The sequence below is a fragment of the Saccostrea cucullata genome, unplaced genomic scaffold (genome assembly GCF_032062105.1).
Source record: "Saccostrea cucullata isolate Sc308-1 unplaced genomic scaffold, CSIRO_AGI_Scuc_v1 ctg5040, whole genome shotgun sequence".
Lineage (NCBI taxonomy): Eukaryota > Metazoa > Mollusca > Bivalvia > Ostreida > Ostreidae > Saccostrea > Saccostrea cuccullata.
Genome location: NW_026922894.1, coordinates 149,519 through 173,670, shown reverse-complemented (window position 1 = coordinate 173,670; position 24,152 = coordinate 149,519). Strand labels below are relative to the sequence as shown.

At 30.7% G+C, this 24,152-nt stretch overlaps 2 protein-coding genes and 1 long non-coding RNA gene across 3 annotated transcripts in view; 1 reads left to right on the top strand and 2 right to left on the bottom strand.

Moving 5' to 3' along the window:
- The first annotated feature begins 1,329 nt into the window (after nucleotides 1-1,329).
- LOC134262721 (adhesion G-protein coupled receptor D1-like) lies at nucleotides 1,330-4,644 on the top strand. Its single transcript, XM_062745086.1, has 10 exons — nucleotides 1,330-1,394; nucleotides 1,497-1,563; nucleotides 1,757-1,842; nucleotides 1,959-2,085; nucleotides 2,245-2,286; nucleotides 2,450-2,569; nucleotides 2,663-2,711; nucleotides 2,827-2,868; nucleotides 3,320-3,387; nucleotides 4,474-4,644. The coding sequence occupies exons 3-10, from the start codon at nucleotides 1,793-1,795 to the stop codon at nucleotides 4,555-4,557; spliced, it is 582 nt and encodes a 193-aa protein (XP_062601070.1). The 5' UTR covers nucleotides 1,330-1,394; nucleotides 1,497-1,563; nucleotides 1,757-1,792; the 3' UTR covers nucleotides 4,558-4,644.
- Nucleotides 4,645-12,475: 7,831 nt separating this feature from the next.
- The window catches only part of LOC134262716 (adhesion G protein-coupled receptor L3-like), a 60,818-nt gene continuing 49,141 nt past the window's right edge, over nucleotides 12,476-24,152 (bottom strand). Inside the window, exons 20-24 of the mRNA XM_062745083.1 lie at nucleotides 16,050-16,176; nucleotides 15,911-15,952; nucleotides 13,474-13,599; nucleotides 13,098-13,154; nucleotides 12,476-12,723 (exon numbers count right to left, since the gene is read on the bottom strand). Coding sequence (XP_062601067.1) covers nucleotides 12,679-12,723; nucleotides 13,098-13,154; nucleotides 13,474-13,599; nucleotides 15,911-15,952; nucleotides 16,050-16,176 — 397 coding nt within the window. The 3' untranslated portion in view covers nucleotides 12,476-12,678. The remainder of the gene's footprint in view (nucleotides 12,724-13,097; nucleotides 13,155-13,473; nucleotides 13,600-15,910; nucleotides 15,953-16,049; nucleotides 16,177-24,152) is intronic.
- On the bottom strand, nucleotides 18,031-22,578 carry LOC134262720 (uncharacterized). Its single transcript, XR_009991073.1, has 6 exons — nucleotides 22,420-22,578; nucleotides 22,187-22,297; nucleotides 22,022-22,088; nucleotides 21,808-21,925; nucleotides 21,662-21,711; nucleotides 18,031-18,148 (listed from the first exon to the last, which is right to left on the bottom strand). It is a non-coding gene; the product is annotated as an uncharacterized LOC134262720 (long non-coding RNA).

Here is a 24,152-nt window from a genome sequence, read left to right as displayed (position 1 = left end):
AGAGGGCAGAGGAAATTCGGACTGTAATTATGTGCTTATTAGATATTATTTTTATTGGAAAAAATAAGAATAGTATGTTTATGCACCAATCTTTTACATTATGGCAAATAAATTAATTTTAACAGCAATTAATAAGTTTTTTATGACTTTCTTTAATTTTTGTTTAATTTTCTAAATGGCTTTAAACTTTGAAAACATGGTCATCTTCAGGGACTGTTGCCATGGAAACGAACTCATGTACATATATCAAAATTGTTGTTCTTTGATCAAGGAACTTGTCCTCTATCTGTTGATACCCATTTTATAATTTTCCAATTACTTTTTTGTCAGGTTCACATATCCTTAAAGTAGCTCTTGCATTTAATGTTCATGAGGGCATTATTTTGATAACAGTATTTTTCATCGGAATGTATTGATACATATAATGACTGATCTTGAGCTAGTGTTATTTAGAAACTAACCTTAGAGTTTATAATAGTAGAAATATATCAACGAAAAGTTTAAACTTAAACTCAAATGTTTTGTTTATGGACATCATGGATAAAAGAGAGAGAATTTCACTGAACCCTGGAATAATGATGAATGTGAAACATAAAAGTGAAGTGAGTAAAAGTACTAGATCTTAAATAGTTTAAGAATTTTAAATTATTCTATTAATGAATATGTTGATAATTTTCTTTTTATAATTTCACAAATTGAACTTCAAAAGACCGACGTTGTGTTCATGTTTTATATTTTCACTCTGGGGTATTTATGTACAATTGAAGTGGACTTCGACAAATTCCAAAATCATGCTAGATAAATAATTATAACTGTTTTCGTTTCTGTAGTATAAATCATTAATCTTAAATATATTTACAGCTCATGGTCGTCAGAGGGCTGCAATACAACTAAGTAAACAATCACGTGACCAAATGTGAATATGACCATTTGACAAACTTTGCTATCTTGATGCAACAATATGAGAATGTAAGGCAATATTTGATTTGGTGTATTTTATCATAACTTGTTTATGACTTCTCATTAATCTAGTACAATATACTGTATTAGTAGAATTTTTAGCATTTTAAAATCGCTAAAATTACATCTCGCTAAAAATAAATTACAAGTTTTTAAGGAATATTTCTCTTTATTTCCTTGAACTATCATTTTATATAATAAACAAAAACTTGTTAAAACGCATTACATGAATATTTCTCTTTATCCTTGAACTGATCATTTTATATAATATACATTATGAACACAACATTGCTTGTGACGTATCGGTAATGCAAATATATAACAATGTGCGTTGTAATAATCTGTCTGTTTTTTTGGTTTGCAGTTGTTCCGATTTTTATAACAGGCATCACAATAGGAGCAACATATACTAGAGAATATAACCATAGTCATGCGTAAGGCACCTTAATCTTTTAAAACTTTGCTTCCCCCCAAAGAATAGAAAAGTGGTGTTAAATTCAAATAAATTCTTTTTCGTTCATTGTTTTCTATTTCAGATGCTGGTTATCTACAAACAGTGGATCTATATATGGTTTTGTGGGTCCTGTTTTGCTTATTATTTGTGTATGTATATAAAAATACAGATGTTAACAACTGTATAATGAAGTTAGAAAAAATTGCATACCACTAATGAACAACACGTTGAAAAAAAAATTACCGTGTGAATATCTTTGTATAGGAAAAAGCATATTTCTACATTTAATAAAAATTATAAATGTATATAATTATGTATATATTTTGTTAAATTTTGTTGCAGATAAATTTATGTATAATATGTTCCCTATTTCGAGTGATGTGTGCCACCAGGTTGTTGACTGAGTCAACGGCGAAAAAGAAAGCAGCGTAAGTATATCTAAGTTACTTTGGAAATATAATGTATTTACGAGATGAATAATAGAGAAAATGATAAGATGCAAATTTATTCAGTAAATGATATTTTTCATATTTCTTTTTTCAAGAACTGGTGCTCGCAGTCTGTGTACACTTCTACCCGTTCTGGGAATCACATGGGTGTTTGGAATTTTATCTATCAATGAAGATTTGATTGTCTTTCAGTATCTTTTTGCAGTATTTAATTCTCTACAGGTAAAAGATACCATACAATATTTATTTCCTTATCAAGATACGTTTTTTAAACTCCCCAAATAAAAAAATATCTTATTTAAATTGTTAAAATTTTATTTTTATAATGAGAAAACATGTTTTGATATGTATATTGATTATATTTCTATTCTTATATTTTAGGGACTATTTATTTTTCTTCCAAACTGTGTATTTAATAAAAAGGTAAATGATCTTTTATAAATTATACACGCACAATAGAATCAAGAATTTCGTACATTCATTAAAGTAACATAAAATTCAACAGTGCAATAACATGCATTTTATCTCTCGAAATAAACGATGTAAATTATAATTTAAGATAATAATTAAGAAGCTTTTCTTTCAGGTTAGAGAGGGTTTTCTTCATAAGATGAGGTTGTTTGAATCACAACAAGAAAATAGTAAAATAGAGTCCAAAAATTTAAAAAGATTTTCAAATGCACAGGAAAATTTGAAAACAGTCAAGGTAATAATATTTATGATATTCATTTTTTTTCATTTTAACTAGAATTTAAGTTATGTTATATATCAACCTCTTACTTGAAATCTGCTTATTCAGAAAGACACGGAGAAAGTGACAAAAATTTCCAGAAGAGTTACTCCACCAGGTATGTTTTCTTATTTATTTTATCTTGCATAAATTGTGTCCATTGTCCACGCATACTAATAAATTGTTCGTTAAATTAATAATTTCACCTCAGTAATTGTTGTTTTCCTTTACAGTTCGACTTATTAGATATACAAAGCAGTTAGATTTCATAGATGGTAAGGAATAGTGACCATGAAATATCAAATTCCTATCTATTTTTCCTTTTCTCCTTTTACGCTACTGTGTATATGCATAGCCTCACTTACAATCTACTATGTACCTTTGAAACTTACATACCAACATAAAAAGTACCTGTATACAACTAAAATTCATACTACATTCATATGCATGAAAAGTATTATATTTCAAATATATACATTTAATACTGTTGCTATAAACAAAATTTACATGAAATTCAATCTTTTAAAAGGTTTTAAGATTTAAATTACATACAAAATTAATTAATCTGGGTATGATCAACGAAAATATAAAGTTATTTGAATTTTAAGTAGATTTTAGTTTAATTTTTTTTTTTTATATTTTTCAAAGTTATTTATTAAAAGCTTTTTTCGTATTTATATATAATGAGATTTGGAATAGTTACTGAACATTTTTGTTTCTGTTCAGGTGGATATGATAATGTTTGTTTTGATGCCATGCTCCCTTCAGAAAACACCCTGTCTCTTAGCACGCCGGTAAGTTTGAGCTTGACTTATACGAAACCTTTTCAACAAGAGTATATGAAAGATGTTTATCTCATGTCCTTATGTATCACTTTAAATTAATTTTTACCAGGGAGCTGTTAAAATGAAGGTAATTCTAGGCACAAAGGTTTTTGATGTTGTTCAAATGTTATTTTTTTCAATTGCATGGTTATTTTTTCTTTTTAAAGGTTTTCTTTACACATGGCTTTAAGTTAACTACCTAAGTTTGCAAAACAATAAATATATTTTACTTTATAACTAGCTTTCTAATTTGAAATTTGTCATCCATTGAGTTCCCGTTAAAAGATATGATGTTTTGTTTTGAGCATGTTTTATTGGCATATTTCAAAGGGACACAAATTACAAAATCTTAGATAGTCCTCTCTCATACATAAAAGCTGGGAAAAAACCCGCAACATTTACAAAGTTTTACAATAGTTAATTTTATATAACAAAGAACAGATATGGATATGATGGTTTTATGATTTCAATTCTGAAAAATACATGTATATAAATAAATAATAATAAATGACCCTTTTTAAAATTATACAAGTCACAGTTCTTTTTAAGAAAAATACAGATTGGTTATTATTTCCCCCGTCTGAAATATAAAGGGTGAAATCGATCGAAAATAACTATACAGTTAACAATACAATACAGCATTTTTGATGATGTTTTTTCCAGAAGAATTATAACACAAATATAATAAATTTTATCCACAAATGCCCTACAGAAAAACTGCCCCACGCCGGATTATAATTTTATATTTCACTGGAAACAGTTATATTGCCCTCTCGATATATACAATTAATTCCCTTGCATATTTATTCTGCATATTAATACGCTCGGGTTCATGGAATACAGGCATAATAGAAATTTTAAACTGTTATTTCTTAAAGCCCTGGAGTGTTATGTCGCTCTCTGCCTGCGGAATCGGGTGACATAACACTCCAGGGCTTTCCAGTCACCTTGGGGCAAATATTCTGGTATGCTGCCCTTGAAGCCATGTAATATATGCATAATGCTTCCTTATGAACCCTATTTATGTTTAGGAATGTGTTTTTATTATCTTTATAGAAAACATCACAAACAAATTTACAGTCCAAATCGGAGGAGAATGGATTTTATAATGCTGAATTATACAGTGTAAATCAGTTGTAGAAGTGCCATTAACGACCACATTTGTGCCAAAGAGTGATGGACCGTCACAGATATTTAGAAAATATATACATGCACTTATATTCATTGTATACTTTATTCAATATTTTCATGTTTTACAAATAAAAGAAGTGTATTTTAAAGCCGATATCTTTTACAACAAACACCCTGGTGGTGTTTGAATATATCAAGAGCAATTAGAAGATGAGTGTAGAGCATGCATCTCAGATATTCATAACTATTGCAAACTACCTGATTAGTGATGAAAGTCTCAATATCTGCATACAGACTATCAGTTATTAGAAACGTTCCTAGTTTTTAGTAAACATTTCCTAGTTCTAAGTAATGATTTTATGTTTTAGAGAGAGGTTTAAATAATGATAGATATATGTGTTTTATACAGAATTAGTCCAGATAACTGAGAAATCATTTTTTACATTGATTACATATGGAAAGGAATCTATTTACCCTTCCTTTCTAATTTATATTTTGCTTTGGTTCTATTTTTTTTTTAGTAATTCTATTGCTTGAGAATTTGAAAAAGTGGTGAACTACAATAAACAGTAATTTAAGTGCTTTCTTAGACAGCAAACTTAACGCCTTTCCCAAAAATTAAATCAATGAAAACATGCATATTCCTAAAAAAATGGTCTCCCCACTACTCACAAAATACTTTCACAGAAAAATTATCAATGTATTCGAATTTCTAAATTCGCAGAAAAATAGATGTTATTCATTTTTCGCGGTTTTTTCGCGGTGTTTTCTTTTAACATACAATCCGTGAGAAAAGAATAATTGATAAAAGCACAATACAATTAGAAATCAATGGCCGACTAAATACATGTAGTTAAAAACCTCTGTATTACATTGTATTCAATATTCAATATAAATATAGACACATTCAGTACTTTTTTTCTTGAGTGAGTCATCATTACTCTGGTTAGTGCAAAAACCGATATAATTATTGTGACAACCATCAAAACTTATTTCCACAAAGCATTAGGGATCATTATGACTTTGAAGTCTGTTTAGGGATACTCGTTTTATAGCTGAACCGTTATTTGAAACAATCAAAAGACTGTCTTTCGTATCACAACACATTAGTTCTATCTCACCACAAGGGAAATGCATCTTTTTGAGCATTTCGCCATTGTCATTGATAATTCCGAGAAGTGGAGACATTTCGGGTCCATAGCACACCAAAAACTGATCTTTGAAATTTGTCACAACAGTTCGAGGATGCGATACCTTAACACATGGTATTTTTTTATTGGTGCTCAATTGAAAAGAACGATTCCTTTTACGTCTACGGTGCAAATTATTCCATGTGTATTTTCATCAGTACATCTTGGACTTTCATAAAGTGGCTCACCTCGTCTGTCAATGTCAATCGCATTAATTGTACCAGAATTTATATCTAGTCTCACAATAGTTCCACGGTTAAGTTTGTAAGATATGGCCAAAAATATAACATAAAAAAAATTGGAATATAGTCCACAAATTTTTTTACCTTTGCTCAGCCCAAGTTCCTTTAAGCATTGAATAACTTTTGTTTCGCCATCTTTATTAATTAACTCAATTGAATCATTAGCTTTGTTAAAGTAATATACATTTCCACAGGATGATATAGAATGGAAACCTGAAACTTTGGGTGGAAGAGACCGTTCTTCTAGTAATTGTCCATATGGTTCGTATTGTCTGCTGTAAATCAGACTTTCCTTTGTGTTTTCTACTGTTACCCAAAATGGACCAGAACGAACAGAGGCTACACTCCCTGTGTAAAGTTGGAATTCATCTTTTTGTGTCTCTCTTAAGTTTACGACTTCCTGTAAATTGGGACCTCTTCCATGTCGGACATCGTAGTAACGCTTATCCTTTGATGAACTGCACATTTTAAAAACTATTAAAAATTCCTTCTTAGCTACATAAGTTCTAAAAAGCAGATGTTGCCATTGGTATGTATTTTGCAAAACCTTTTTATGGTCCTTTTATATAAGAACAATACATCGAATCTTTTGCAGTAGCTGAGTATTGCGTGTCCGTGACACAAGCGGACTCTACTTTTCTTCTCGTAATATGTTGATATTTTGTCTTAACTCTGTAATGAACATTTGTAAAAGATACCTAGAAGACAGTGCATTTGTTGTTTTTCACAATCATCACACAAATAATAATGGCAATTCCAACAGTAATATGTACTTATGTACTGTATTTTAGTTTATGAAGACAACACTTCGACCTTACGATATATGACTTTATCTACCCCTATATGGAAGCACTTTATGGTCCTTCGGGTTAAAAGACAGATGATCAACAACACAACGGCGACATAATCCAGCTTCACATTTAGAACACCAGTCTTGCACAGGACAAGGGCTTTCCCCGCATAGTTTCACAACGTATCCTTACTTTGCGCTACTCGAGGTTTCGTTAGAAAATGGCGAATCATGAACCAAATCGACTTCTTGGTGTATTTATATTGGTGACTCGAGTAACTTAATACCTTAATACATTTACAAACATACATTCTTTTTTTCTCAGCTATTCATTTCATGCAATGGCATATTCTAAAAAATTCCAAAATTGTAAGACTTTAAAATCTCGGCCTGCTTAAATTACAGTCGCTTATTTGTTAAACCTCATCTCCCGCTGTTTATGATTGCTCAAATCTGAAAAGGTTGATTTATCTGCAAATCTAGTTCAAACGTAACATTGATATTTCTATAATTATTTCAATATCTACAAGCTGATTACTTGCACTGAAATTATAATTTCTTATGGACGAAACATTTAAAATCGCAGAAAGAAATCTTATTGGTTGTTTTAGGCCCGAAATGTCCTTTACCTTTCCCTCAGATAAATACTAGTACTGAATGTTTCCAGGAAAGATGTTTTACGTAGGCAGTTGAAAAGGATGTACTTATTGAACAATTTAACCAGTACCTTCTGCAATAGATGTATTAAATTATTGCTATTATGAAAAACATGTATTACTATCTGTGTTAAATGTGTCCTCAAATAAATATTTCTAAAACTGGCAGCATTTGACAAAAACAGTAAAACAATTCCATGATGTATCAGGTACATGACAAAGACCGTTTCTTTTGTTTTTAATGAATGTTAAAATTTAAGATCTGGTAAATATTTTTATACACGCTGATTTTATTTTTAAAGTGATATTAAAAATATTTTAGATTTTTTTGATATAATACGGTAGGCGTTGGTATGATAACAAAACCTCACTATTCAATGATCCTGAGACAAAAGGTCAAAATTTGAAGCCTGTATATAGAGACGTCTTTATTAGAGAGAAAATTTCTCTATATGGGGCGTAAAAGCAATATTCAATTACTCGATTCGAAAGTTATTGAATGGTGGTACAGTGTAAGGATACTTGCCGTTGACCGCGAGAAACATATTGTCTGCCGAAAATTAGCTTTCCTTCTTTTTATGTTAAGCAAAGTAAATAATGACAAACACAGACTACATTTCCCTTATGTAGGCCTTTCAACAGTTCCGCTAGGGTTCGCTGTTATGAACGATAACTCGTTGCTGAAGCTTGTTTAGAGCAGGTCCGAGGTATCCAACTGTTTATAAGCAAATCAGTGTTTAGCATTTCCCAAGTGTTTCTTTGCTGTCAATAGAATGTTTAACTTATTTACTATATAGTTGCGGACACCGTTTAATCAGATATAAGTATTTTTTAAAATTAAAATAAAAAGTGAAATCTACCCTCCGATATTCTTAGTTCTAACCTGATTAAATGTTTATACTCGGTCGTTCTTCTTCGTGCTTGGTAACACAAATAAGATCATTAATTGTTGCATTTACTTGTAAAAATAGATATATTTATATAGGAAGCGCAAAGTGTGCACAAAAAACATGTCATTATATTTTCTTCCTCGTTACAATTAATCGTCAAGGAGAGTTAAAAATATTGAATATAGTATGTTCCCCATTCATTTGACCCTGTTATTTTAAATAGAGTGAAGAAATTCTCCTTCTTTTGGTCAACGCTTTTGTGTACAAAACTATGTAAGGAACCTTTTTGCACATAACAATACCAATGCTGAAGTAGCCTATATGTCATTCCTATAAACGATAACTCATAAAGCGGCACTAAGTTGGTCATTTTTCACACCTGAGTTACCTGTCCTTAAAACACAACATTGTACAATTCAATTATAAATAATGTGCAACTTGAAAAATTTGTTGGAAGGCCTACCTTATGACCTCTGTCTTCTTCTCTCCGAGCATTACTTAGATTTATTCATTTTCATGCAATACTAGGGCTTTTCCAAGAAGGAACTTGAAGCAGAGTACTACATTACCTAAGGACAAATGAGGGATTCATTGTACAGTTTCACCACATAACTTCGCTTTTGAAAATTAAGGATGTACAACACACCTACCCCCAAAAATTCCTGTCGTTTAATTATCCAACTTTTGTATATTTAGTAAATGACTATTTACTGCATGTATGCACATTTTGGACAAAATCGTTCCAGTGGTTTTTGGATTTAGGAACTTCCAAAAGTTACCCCCCTTTAGTTGTTTACAAGTTGAGAGAAAATTTTTAATCAATGAACTACTTAAACCTTTTTTTTCAAAAAAGCCAGGTTAGATGAAATGTCAAATTTCATTGGCTTATTCCTTTAACCATTTAAACAAAAACATAGTCATCTTTTTGTATACATGTCATCAAAATAATTTTTAAAGATTATTGAAAAACTATGAATTGCATTTAAGCCTTGAAAATTTATATATTTATATTCAAAATTTTTTTGTGAAAAAGCATGTCATTTAATTTTGGCAAAAAACTTTCTTTAAAATATAGGAGAGTAAAAATAATCTTCATAATTTTTTATATAATTTTTGTACAGTTATTTTAATAGCGGGTTTTTTCATTGGAAAAAATCACGTTCCCGCGCGTTTTGTCAGAACAATTCGATCACTTTTTATATGAATCTGCAAATACACATTAAAAAATTAAATTGGAACATTGCGTTAGAAAATGGCCTGAAACAATATTTTGCTTCAGAAATATATTAACTTAAAATTTAAAAGTTGTACTTCAATGTAAAGCCTATTTAAATGTAGATTTTTAGGCAATTTTTGAATACCCCTATTTCCTTTTTTGAAATTTCATTAGCGTTTGAAAACGTCGTTTACAATGCAAATATACTGGTATTACGTCATTTGAATCGCGGAATGAAAAATTCATGAATGCGGCTATTGACTACCCTTTTTATATGTATCCAGGAAGAAATTACTGGAGGATTTAATTATGTTTAGTCATATATGTAATGCGTTAGCATTCCAAACATGAACATAGAACAATATAACTTGAATATGTTGATTTTTAATTTTATTTCTTTAATTTTATTCATTAAAAAAAATGGTGTATGTTCAATTCTCCTGTGATATAAATGGAATAATTGTAGTTTCTTTCATTCATTTTTCAAACGAGAAGTATGTGGCCGTTACATCGACATTTGCATAGATGTACACCCCTCATGATATTGTACGCATTTCTTTCAATGTCGTCGCTTCTAAACTTAAAATGAAAATTCCGTATTAGTCCACATTAGCTTCAAAATATCAAACATTAAACTCTTCATCTATTTAAATTTATATCAAATCGCACTTCGATATTTTTTAAAATCTTATAGGCTACGATTTGTTTTGATTCGAGGAAATGCGAACCGACATTGTTGACAGAAAGTCAAGCGATTTGCTGCAATAGGATATTCATAAATGCAGATAATTTCAGTACAAGTGAACAATTCTTTTCAATTCTATACTTACATGTACATTGTGTATATAAGGTCTATAGTATTCAATTCTCGGATTTATCAGGTCTTGCTGTAAATGTATAATGATTCTGTGGAAAACCGTGAATAAAGGGAGAAAAATAAACATCTCCTACATTTTCAGAGTTGTTCCTCTTTGATCAGTAAGGGTCTGAGAAATTTATCGATTTTACATTGTAAAAGAAGAAAAACATATTTATATCAAATGCACATGTAATGAAGACCATTAATCGGAATGTTATATAGCCAATTAACATAATGAGAATTTCGGCAATGTAAAATAAAATTTTCAGAATAAAAAAAATCACAATTCATTTATTGAAATGAAATGAAATAAACATTAAGGGATGGTATTTTATTTTGTTTTTTACGGATTTAAATTAATTAAAAAATACAAGTATGGTACGCAAATCCTGAAGCCCCATATCCCAATTTTCATGATTGATATACATCGGGATCGTTTTACTCGTGTTAAATACAGAAGATTGACAACGTTAATCCTTTGATAAATACAGTTCAATTGAAATTGCAAGAGTTATCTCCCCCAGTGTGTTGTACGTCTTTAAGACTCGATTTTCTTTTTTTTTTTTTTGAAAAATTATAAATCCTGAAGCAAACTACCTTCTGCTGTATTTTGTTTCTCTGGCTCAAGTAGGCACATTTGCCTTGAGCACTATGAATAAATCGGGTAAACCGTTTTATTGTTTGCATTTTCGTTAATGTTTGCATTAAGGACAGATGATACAAGGAAACTTTTGTCATAAAAAGTTATGTTTTACTGAGTAAAATGTAAAAAGTTTCACCACGTAGATTTTCATTCACAATTTCACAAAATTGTAATTTGAAGTTAAAAATATTTATAAAGATTAAGAAGGATTGTTTAAGAACGGCAGAATTTGGAACATCATAGAAGGTTTACAATTTCCTAATATGAAACATATTGAAATAACGAATAGCATTTAAGATTAAAAGTCCATAAAATAATACACAACAGGAGCAGAGCAAACACGGACCTCCGAAACAAATTAGAAGGTTGACAAGTGGGGGGGATTTTGATAAATACCCCTTGACCATTGATCCTGGCGACACCCTGATAAATACAGAAGATTGACAAGTATCCTGATAAATAGAAATTTATTATTTGATATACATTTGCAACAAAAATAGATGAAAATATATACAATCCAGATTGACAAGTCATTTTTTTGTTTGTATCAATCTGTCCTGACAAAGATGGGTGGGTATCCTGATAAATACATCGAATGAATCTTTAGGCAATTGTGTCTATATCATAATTCGTTTGCTTGATTAATGCATACGATTGACAAGGGTGTGGGTTTTTTGATAAATACAGAAGATTGCCAATGGGGCAAATATCCTGATAAATACAGAAGATTGGCAAGTGGGCAGGTATCATGATTAATACAGAAAATTGACAAGTCGGCATGTATCCTGATAAATATATAAGATGGACAAGGGGGTGGGGGTATCCTGATAAATACAGAAGATTGACAAGTGGGTGGGTATCATGATAAGTACATAAGATTGACAGGTGGGTGGGTATCCTGATAAATACAGACGATTGACAGGTGGGTGGGTATCCTGATAAATACATAAGATTGACAAGTGGGTGGGTATCCTTATAAATACAGACGATTGACATTGGGTGGGTATTTAGATAGGTGCATAAGATTGACAAGTGGGTCGGTATCGTGATAGCTTTATAAGATTGACAAGTAGGCAGGAGTACTTATTCCTTCTGAACACATGATCCAGCCTCTGTTGATTCCACGTGACTATCTGTTCATGAGAGAGATAACATACAAGGAACATCAGTGAAGCATTAAACTTTATTGATTTGAACTAAGCGGAATAATGAGGTAATTAAGTTCAAAAATGTATTTAAAGTAGCAACTGCATTAAATGATAATAAGAGCATTAACTTGATAACAGTATTTCACACAAGCTTTTGAACATAAAATTCTGTTTTTTAACTAGCGTTCTTTAGAAGCTGACCTAAGAGCTTATAATAGTAGAGACAAAAACAAAATGCAAAATTACTAAATAATAAACAAGAACTACATTCTAATCAATTATACGTAAATCCTAATAATATACGTAAAATATGAAAAATATTTCATTTAAATAAATTTGAAATCTGAAGCTTTTAGATTGCGACATCGTACTGTTATATCTTACAATTACGTGATTAAAGAAGCAAATAAAAGAAATGATAATTTAATGATAATTAGGCGCTGACAATAATATCCCAAGTTCTCTGAAGATGTCTTGATTTTTTCGACATGGATCTTTAAAGAACTGTATTGACACTCTCTCTCTGTGTGAACGAAATTCCCTGAAATTTTATTATTTCATTCATTTTCAATTATTGAATGATTAAAAAGAGGATTTAGATGTATCTTGATTATAACCAGATTTAAAACATACAACATGACATAACATTTCTTTTATTTACTATTTCTTTTTAACCTCAAAGTTAGTTTTGGGAAACAATACAATTTACTACCTAAAAATAGTGATTATTTTTTTGATTGACTTTTACATTGATTTAAATAGTCATCATGAGATGTTAGCTCCTCCACGGCACCTGACATCACGTATATTATTTTTTAGGGTTGCTTTTCTCTCAATTTACATTGACTGTTTCAATCTACTCTCGAGATTAATTACTATTGGTTATTCGGATATGCCATTATTAAAGTAAAATACCTTGATGGAATCCCCTTCTTTTTGTTTACTGAATAATTCTTCTCCATCAGTTTGAATCTTTAATATCACAGAGAAAAAAACATTTTAGTATCAGCTTATGGCATTTTCTCCCGATTCTATCCCTACTGTAAAAGCATATATTTGTTTTTGAGCTCTCACAATGTAAATGTATGCACATTTGATCTTTAAAGTTAGAATTAAAAAAAATTAATTGCAGTTTTATTTCCTCATATTTGGATGGAAGTGAATTTTTGAAATACGTTTATTTGCCAGGTCCGTTGTTTTACATAGCACGTAATTAAAAAGAAGCATATGATATAAATGAGAAAATAGATAAAAACCACATTTTGACATCTCAAAATGCATGAAAACTAACTCTAGATACTGATGAAAACTCCTTTGTATTCATAGACATCGTATTGCTGCTCAATAGTGTATAAAACCTGCTTCTCCAGTTTTCTGAACCTTTTATGTGTATGCGTTCGCTTAGCAACTTTCTGATCTGTAGAATTATAAAGTATGTTTTCAAATCTATAGTATCGAATAAAATAGAAATTTATCTTGTTCAAGTAACAGTCTTTGTTTTACAAAAATATATTATTCCTTAAGATGCTTTGTTACAACACATTTTGAAAAATTATGCACTTTGAAAATTTTTTTCAAAGTGCGTTAAATTTGAGACCAAATCAACGCACTTTGAAATAATAAAATTTCATTTCAAAGTGCGTTTATATCGACCATATTAACGCACTTTTAAAAAATGTGTACGGCTTGGTCAATATTCTTGCATATCTTAGGTACATAATGTATGATAAATAATTAAACCTGTTCGAAGGATGTGAAAATGAGCGATTTTTATTTTTCTATACTTTGAATATTCTTTCTCTCATAAATGTTTTACTGTACTTAATTTTTTTTCATTTTGCTTGCATTTAATGTAAAATATTTACATTTCCAATGTCTTTGTCCTAGATAAAATTACAAATTGTAAATGTACTTTATTTCCCCATCAATGTATTAGCGCGATTCCAAAAAAACCACGAGCAGGGCGGGAAAAACAGCTAGACAGAAACAGGGCTTGGAGCACGTGGATTGGCGGAATCAAAGCATGTAAATATAAGGAATAACTGTCAGATTTTTCAATTTCATGACGAAGATCAATCGATTGGCTTGCGTGTTAATTTTATGCATAAACGCCTTCTGCGTTTATGTAACTTATCACGCAAGCCAATCGATTGATCACATCATGAAATCGAAAAATAAGACAGTTATTCCTTAAATAAAATTTATTGAAAGATTCCAATTTCATACCATTTATGCAAATACATGTATTTAATTGGAGCAAAGGCATCGTCAACGTACGGGGAGGGGGGTCTTAGGCACACAAGTGTTTTGCAAAGATATACATTATATAGGCATTGAAAATTGGGGCTTACCTTTAGGGGGGTTCCACATTCAATTTGCTGTCGACGGCTATGTACAATGTATAAGATAAGAATAAAATAGAAAATTATCTTGTTCAAGTAACAGTCTTTGTTTTACAAAAATATAGCATTCCTTAAGATGCTTTGTTACAACACATTTTGAAAAATTCTGCACTTTGAAATTTTTTTTCAAAGTGCGTTAAATTTGAGACCAAATCAACGCACTTTGAAAAAATAAAATTTCATTTCAAAGTGCGTTTATATCGACCATATTAACGCACTTTTGAAAAATGTGTACGGCTTGGTCAATATTCTTGCATATCTTAGGTACATAATGTATGATAAATTATGAAACCTGTTTGAAGGATGTGAAAATGAGCGATTTTTATTTTTCTATACTTTGAATATTCTTTCTCTCATAAATGTTTTACTGTACTTAATTTTTTTTCATTTTGCTTGCATTTAATGTAAAATATTTACATTTCCAATGTCTTTGTCCTAGATAAAATTACAAATTGTAAATGTACTTTATTTCCCCATCAATGTATTAGCGCGATTCCAAAAAAACCACGAGCAGGGCGGGAAAAACAGCTAGACAGAAACAGGGCTTGGAGCACGTGGAAATCAAAGCATGTAAATATAAGGAATAACTGTCAGATTTTTCAATTTCATGACGAAGATCAATCGTTGGCTTGCGTGTTAATTTTATGCATAAACGCCTTCTGCGTTTATGTAACTTATCACGCAAGCCAATCGATTGATCACATCATGAAATCGAAAAATAAGACAGTTAAAATAAAATTTATTGAAAGATTCCAATTTCATACCATTTATGCAAATACATGTATTTAATTGGAGCAAAGGCATCGTCAACGTACGGGGAGGGGGGTCTTAGACACAAGTGTTTTGCAAAGATATACATTATATAGGCATTGAAAATTGGGGCTTACCTTTAGGGGGGTTCCACATTCAATTTGCTGTCGACGGCTATGTACAATGTATAAGCAAAAAAAAAAAAAGAGTTGGCCTGAGAGACCTACTACTCATCTTCTTCTTGAGGTTAAATGAGTACATGTAAATTAAAAAGTTTTTCGAAAGTTATAATTAATACAAATTGATTCGCTCAATTACCAAAATCTAAGTCTAGAGTTTTTGTTTTATACATATTTTCTCCAAAGTGCGTTAAATCTCCCCATGGTAAAAAATGTTTATGTACACTCTTAACGCACTTTGAATTTTTTTTCAAAGTGCGTTGATTTTGTCCCAATTTTAACACACTTTGAAATTTTTTTTTTCAAAGTGCGTAATTTTTTCAAAGTTCGTTACCACAATGCTTTTTTAATTTACTTTTACATGTTATTCAAAAAATATGTTAAGTAGTGTTCCTACCTTTTTGTTTAAAAGACATTTGGAGATGAAAAGAAAAAGTCCCTGAAGAGGAGATCACATAATCAAATCAAGCTTTCCAACATAATCTTTGACTGGCCCATAATTGTATCGAAGCAATATTAAAATATAAACTAAATACCTGGAAGGAGTTTAACAGGGAGAATATATACTGAAACACTATCACATCATCATTGATTGACAAAAGACCAAACAACCACGTGACACCCAGAACAGGTAACAGGGTACAGATGGACTTTATTCCGGCTCTGAAACCATTCCGGTAATATTCATGACATTTTAAATCATTTATCATTTGTATGTCTTCTCTAAAATTATTCAGGAAAATAGGCTTATCCGTATTGAAAACATAATTTTATGCCTTGATATACATGTAAATTATATGAGAATTGATTATTTACTTTCTATATTATCAAAAAATCCTGGATTTGTATTCATTCTGACTTACAGTGTCCTTTTCTTCAGTTTTCCTTGTGAAGAAATTGTTGTCGAATATAGGGTCATGATGAGACTGAATACAATAATAATATTGACCTGAAAATTGAATAGTAATATTAAAACTGTAGCTTGTGTTTTGCAAACAAGTTAAAAGTATACACCATATTTCTCACTATTTTATCATCCATTTCATTTTGTAAAACTAAAGCTAGGATAATTGGTAAAAATTGATAAAAATCATGTTGAAATTCCTACCAAAATTATGCAAGCTACAGGTCCAATAAAGCCATACAAAGCTCCACTATCAAATGATAACCAACAACTGTAAAATACATGTAGTTTTATAAACGACGTTTCTATGATGAATATTTTTCATACGCGTGTATTAGTATCAAAGTATTCAGATGGTATATCTGTACCTTGTTGGTGAATGATAGTCTTTGCCCGATGAATATACGATTCCGAAAGTTACTGCGGTAATGCATACTGGGATAGCTAAATAATAAGTGTGTTAGTCTTTATTCACATTTTAGAAGACTTTTCACATATATTGATTTCCATTCTTTTTGACGTTGCCATATAGTTAAAATTATACTCACCAGTGACAATTCCCCAAGTGACTTTACCGGAAGCATTGGCATGGCTTTGTAGTTTTGTTGCTTTAGACAGTGATAATTTGACCAGAGAGATAGTGCTGAAATAATGCCACCCAAGGGCCAGCATTAGAAAGAAAATAAATAGGAAAAGATAATGTAACAGTGCTGTAATGACAGTGCATCCGACCTGAAAAATAAATTTAAAATCTCACGCTAATTACCTGGACATATGCTTTCTCCTTTAATTGAAATATGAAAATAATGAAACAATAATGAAACTCAAAAGATGTTTGAAACAAATATTGCAAGCAAAGCAAATGTGAACGACTGACATCTTCAGAAAATTCTTCGTTATAAATTGGCCATTAGCCTATATCTATTTAGATAGTCTTTCACGAAACAAGATTCTGTGTTTTCTTTCATTTCAAATCATTAAGATACATATAAGGTATTATCACTACATTATAAATTTATTAAATTAATGTGTTAAGGATTAAGTTGATCTTTCACTGTAAGACAAAGGGTAAAATGTGAACCACTCTAAAAGAATGAAATACTGGTACTTTCATAAAAATCAATCAAAAGCTTACTTCATTCTGTATTTTATCAACTCCAGTTAGAAATAATGTATAAGCCATGGAGAGACTAAAGCAGAGTGACACCGTGATCTTATTTATTATTCGGTTGACCTGGACCGTAATGGAACTGTAAAAAAAAAAGAAGTGTTTCACTCTGAGAATACCCTGATTGTCAAATATTTCAAATAGTTAAAATGTCTGGGGATTGTCCCTCGATTATCTTAAATATCTACTTACTTCCAAAAAAAGATGTAAATAAAAGCAGTCAGCAAGGATAGAAAAACTGATATCGAGCAACCAACCATGGATATCCAGTTCAATGCTGCTTCTTCTCTTTGAATCTAAAGAAGGAAAGTAAAACTGAACTATTATTGAAAGACACTTAGGTATATTCAGACACTCCCTTTATAAAGAGTAGATAAAAATATAGTTGCAAGTTATAGATTTCTCTTATAACTGAAATACCAATGGACAATCAGATGATTACCCTTGAATATGGTCGCATCAGTACTGCAAAATTTGTCAGATGGTTGCATTCACAGTGAAGATAAAGATCATCTGTAGATAGTAATTCACACCCTCTTGTTGACCACCCACCATCTCTGTTACTGTATTATTAAAGTTATATTTACATTTGCTGTGTTTTCTACTAAGCCAACTGTGAAATTGATTTAAAAACCATTTTCGTGTATACCCACGCGTAGAAATATACACGGAGAAATGTGCATTAACGTGACTTCACAATAATGCTACAGCGACGTTAGTAAAAGTATAACGATATAGGGCAGCAAGAAATTCAAATAATGAGTATATTTTTGGTGCTTCCAAACATGTAAAATGTAAATATAAGGAATGTTTTAAAGAACTTTATTTGGTAATAACCAATATTTGCCCCCCAAATCAAACTTTGATGGAGATATATTTAATTAAGTTCTTAAACAGGGGAGTTTATGCTGACTTCAAAGCACTGATATATAAGTAATGACGCCATATGTACGTTAATGACGTCACAAACATGACGTAAATTTCAGTTATGAATTTTACAGAAAAATGTACATATTTCGTCGATATTTTGAGTAAAAGTCACCGAGCGCATGTGTGTTCAGGATCAATATTTTGATATAATGTGTAGAATGATAATATCAATGAAATATGTTATTGTTCCTGAACAAACCTGCGCTCTATAAATTTTAAAGCTAAAATTGTTGAAATTTTGTCCATTTTGTCCTCTTTTAGAAAAAGGATATTAAATCGGAGATGACGTAATAAAAACAAAAATTGTGAATACACTGCTTTGACACGATAATATTTTCTGTTAAATTATATTTCTCATACAATTTATTGAATTCAGCACATTTCAGGAAGTTTTCAAATTTTGACTTTTGTGGGGGCAAATATATGTAATATACCGCATATAGTTCTTTAGTGTGAATTATTGGTGAATGAATCACACAGAATTGCACGTAGGTATATTTTTCATGAAGCGCGGTGATTCACACACCAATATCTCAAACAAAACTTTAAAAAACATTCCTTTAATGACTGCTGGTTAATAACTTAAGAATAAAAAAAGAACTTCAGTCCAAAAATCACCTCCTCTATCGTTTAAATCAAAATCATCATCCACCTGTAATGAATAATACCGTTTAATTGATTAATTTATTGCATAATGTTTTACGTTCCCTTGGAAAATTTTCCTCTCATATAGAAACGTCACCATGTACTTGTGAATGGCTTCAAACTCGGAGCCATTGGGCAGTGAGGGATCTTTATCGTGCCAACGCCTGCTGTAACTCGAATTTTAAGATTTCGTTCAAAAGACCTGCAGCTTTCACTTGAAAGTGCCGAGAGCAAAGGGAAGAAACAATTGTTTTCCAATTTTATTGCCTTCTACCGTGATTTGAAATCTTGAACTTCCGATCATAGAATAATTAAGCGCTCTAGTAATTGATCAGCTTTTGAAAAAAAAAAATAAAAAACTAGGAAACTTATTGTTCACAGAACAATAAGAGGTCTTTCCACCTTCTTTAAATTTCAAATTTGTTTTATATCTGGCTCCTAAAAATTAAATTCCATGAAAAAGAAATCAAAACCCTCTTAAAGCATAGAAAAATGAAAATTTAAAAAATAAAAAAAGGAATGACCTTGACCTTTAACCTTGAATTAATTTTCAAGGTCAAAGGTCAAGGGTCATAATGCAATTGACCCCATGCTTCTACAACTAATACTTGTCAAGTTATAAGGTTTAATAGTAAGTACAAAGAAGTTAAAGGGCAATAACTCATATAAGGAGTCATCAGATCCTTTGGCTCTTATACAGTGAAGTTAGGCCTAAAAACCCCTAAGACATTAGTGAAGGTTTGGTGTCTCTACGGTCTACAGTTATGGAGGAGTAGCGATAACAATGTTTTTAGCACAAGGGGCAATAACTTTTAAAGGGGTTAATGTTAGGGAACAAGAATGAAATCTTTGAAACAGTTTTAAGAGTACATATTAATGAAGCATAGACATTAAGTATATGTTAAAAGACAAAAGAGATATAAAAAGAGTTAAATTTCTCAGTTTTGGAATGACCTTGACCTTTGACCTTTACATGAATTTTAAGGTCAAAGGTCATTGAATTTTATGCAGTTGGTTCCATATCCCTACGACTTGTCGTTTTGAAAAATTTTAATTATTTGTAAAATTCAAGAAGTTTCAGGGGCAATAACTCATTGAAGGGGTCACCGAATGCTTTTGCAATGTATCACTGAAGTGTCTACTGAATTAGTCAAAGAGATTAGTGAAGGTTTCATTTCTCTATGGTTTACGGTTTCAAAGGAGTAGCGACCTAATTAGTCTAACAATTGTCAAAAATCATAAAACAGTGGTTTTATAATTTCCAATCAGCTGCAGTGTACTTCGAAACAACATCGATTAACTCATATGGTATACATGTAAGAAAATCACAATTTAAAAATAAATTGAAATTTTAAATAGATAACAAAAAAAAAAAAAAAAAAGAAAAAAAAAAAAATCACTCAAAATATTAAATTAGCAATGAAAAAGCATTATTTTTCATGCTTTAAAAAATTACTGAATTTTTTTCTTTATTATTCCGCAAGCGTGCTGGTAAGGTCATTCCATATTCTTTCCTTAAGTGTCCAAATATCACATAGACCATAAGAGAAAAACATAGACTTTCTAGTCATCAAAAATGACGTTATTTAAAGGATTTACTTTTTAAGATATTTTTGTCTTTACAGGATCTATACATTTGCATATATAAGCTATTAAATGCCTAAATGGCACTTAATATTATAATTTTTAGATGAATCATTACAGATAATGTCAGAATTCAAAGTTTTTGACCGAAATAATCCTTTTCGGGTTTCCAGATTTTTTTCTTTTGATATTGGAAGTCCAAAAACCAAGACGCACAGGGTCGCTAAACATTAAAAAGACTTGGAATGGCCTTAAATCAATTTCAATGACCTATATTTGGATTAGAAAAAAATAGATTTAGGATAAGAATAATAAGTATTAAAAGAGATCTCCAGAAAATAAGCTGTTATGCTTATGTAAAATAGGTTTTCCTCACTGAATGAAATTTTTTTTAAGGTCAAGATCTAGTAAATAACTTGAGACTATTTTTTTTGTTGCTAGATCCATTATGACGTCATAATAAATTTCAACTTTATTTTTCGCGTACTTTACGACTTTAGCAGAATTATGTAGAAAATAGGGTATTTTCATGGCATTCAATTTGAAATCATATGAAAATAAACCGGATACCTATATTAAATTTGATATTGATTTAAAGAAAAGGCCATGAATATACTAATTACCGTTTTCTGAGAGACTGTAGGCAATCTGGATGCATTTCCTTTGACGAATACGAAAAAAAAAACTCCCATATTCATGACAGGTTTTCTTAATTTTTCATTGAAAATGACAGTTTAAAATACAGTTTTTCATCTTGTTTACCTACTAATTATGCCCCGAAACACCTTATTTGACGAAACTAAGGTTGTAAAGCATCAATAAAGGAATTTATTTATCAAGTTTGATAAATCTGTAGGCACTTTTCATTTACTAGATCTTGACCTTAAATGACCTTCTTTCAAAAGATCAATACTAACGTGACTTGAAAATTCCAAAATACGCATTCACTGAAGGAATTCTGGAAATCCTAATTCGAAAAGATAAAGAAAATGGAAGTAGAGAAATTTGGATTTTCGAACATTGCTTTTACCTATACACTATATTAGTTATGAGTGAAACTTACTGTCGGCTTCAAGAATTTCAAATGCAGCAGAAGGTCTACTGTCTCTTTAAATGGAGAATCACCTAGTGTTAAAGACATAATATCAGACGAAATGCTGAATCCCGAATTTTCTTTATTGCTGAAAAAAAAAGAAATTGATCGAATGATAAAATCTGTTCAATCGAAATTATTGGTTGAATTTCAGAAATGTGTCATCTTATTTATACATTCTTACCTGTTGTCGGTGTTCATTAAGTTTCCAAGTGTTTTATATTTCACCGCAAGGTAAGGTATGCCTTTTGCTTGAAAAAATAGATTTCAAACGTTTTGAATTTCAAAAGAACTGTCAACAAAATATTAAGAAAAATGAAAAAGAAAGTGTGTAAAGCACTATTATTACTTTGAATAGAACCATGAGCCTGTGCTGAAAACACAAACGATGAACCTATAATACTGTTGCCTTCTGGGAAAATCAGAGTTTGGTCTGGTGGAAGTTTTGCGACTGTAAAATCTAAAAGAATGAATACAGGATTCCTGGATTCCTTTTTTTCTAAGGAAGCATCATAAAGAATATAAGTGAAGAAGAATAGCCAAAAAAAAAAAAACAAAAAAAAAACCAAACAAACAAACTACCTATATTCCTTGTTGTGTTAAAAGTGATACTTTCGTTCTCGCTGATGGTCTTCAAGATATGTAAACCAAAGTTTTCTACTGTTTTGAAGATCTTATTCACTCTTGCACTTGACTATGCAATAAATATAAGACTTTCTATTTAAATTCAAGAACGTGTTGATTTAAAATTCTACAAAATCTATTCACAGGATCAAATTAATGAAAACCTTTTCTGAAGACGTGTAATTCCATGCAGTGCTATGATTTTCTGCCAGAAGATTGTCGAATGTTGACATAAATACCTGAAAAGCATAAAAGTGAAAGTTTACAATGTCAATGAAAAAGTGGATAATAAATTATATTTACATTACCAAATAGTTTCCCTTACAATTTTTTGCAAATTATAATGAGTTCATGTTCTCATGAACTACCGTGTTATATGTAAGAATATTTCCATGGTGATGCGCCACTACTATTGTTATTGTGCTACTATAGTTATTGTGATTAAAATTCGAGACACGTGGTTCAGGTTTACCTATTCAAAAGTTTTAGGGTAGAACCGGTTTTATAAATAAAATTGGCAGAAACAGGAAATTGCTATAATCTGTTTCTTTTGAAAACATGTTCTTTGAAAAATGTTTTTCCAGACCATTCTGAAAGACTTTTATGATTTTCAACAGAAAAGGGTGGCTAAAGGGGGGGGGGTTAAATTACAATATATTATATCATAGATTAGAGCTGACTAGAGACCGATACGCTGGTAAAAAAAGGTGTAATATCATCTACACTGACAAACCTTTGTTGCCTTATATGGCTATTGTTATTAATGCGTACAGAGGATGAAACCATGAACAACTGACCATTTGATGATTGAATACGTTTAGGACAAATACATGTTTACATTTTACTTCGAACACGTGGTTCAGGTCAATCTATGATCATGTCAATGGAGTGTAAAATAAAAAAAAAATGTTCTTATGAACACATTGCAAGGATTAGAAACTATGAAAGATGTCATGGGAGTTTTTAATTTGTTGTTAACTAGAAAAAAATCCGTTAAATAAAATGAAAATGTAGTTAGTGTCCACTTCAGAACACCAGCACTTCAAGGGTAAGGAAAACAAGCAGCTTCTCGAATGCATTTAAATGGACAAACTATTTTTTTTTTACATAATTATACTAGTGATCTCGTGTTTTGTCCAATGACTCCACCTGACAAATGTATTCACCGATAGTACAATAAAGAAATTTATCAAGCGTAAAATTGCTGTAGTACTCGTAGTAACCCATAATGCAACTCTGACTCAGCTGATTTGTCAATACAATGGTGCCTCATTTGCTAATCTAACGCCAAAAAAAAAAAAAAAGTCCCGGTTTCCTTACAAAAATATTTGTCCGAAAAGAAACTTTAATTCATGACAGCAGAAAATTGTATCATATAGAATACTTATAATTTAAATTTGAATGAATTCAAGAGAAATCGATTGAAGTAAATTTCTACAAATGATATTATAGGGTGGTGAAAACAAAAAACGCAACATAACTATTTTGTTGAACATGTCTCAACATGCTAGTCACTTCCTAGCCACATTTCCGTGAATAATTTACCCTATCTCGCTGTAGTCTCGTTAACTCTCACCAGAGCCACTTTCAGAGCTACTCTGATTTCATTGGTTTTTATAATTTGCAGAACACCGAAAAATAAAGTATTCCGAACACATTAGTAGGGGTCTTATGTATTGAAGTAAAAAATA

Excerpts from the sequence above, each read along its gene's own strand:
- LOC134262721 (XM_062745086.1), top strand. The coding sequence starts at position 1,793 with ATGTGTGCCACCAGGTTGTTGACTGAGTCAACGGCGAAAAAGAAAGCA. Across the intron at positions 2,869-3,319 it reads GCAGTTAGATTTCATAGATG|GTGGATATGATAATGTTTGT; the intron begins GTAAGGAATAGT and ends GTTTCTGTTCAG. Across the intron at positions 3,388-4,473 it reads CCCTGTCTCTTAGCACGCCG|AAAACATCACAAACAAATTT; the intron begins GTAAGTTTGAGC and ends TTATCTTTATAG.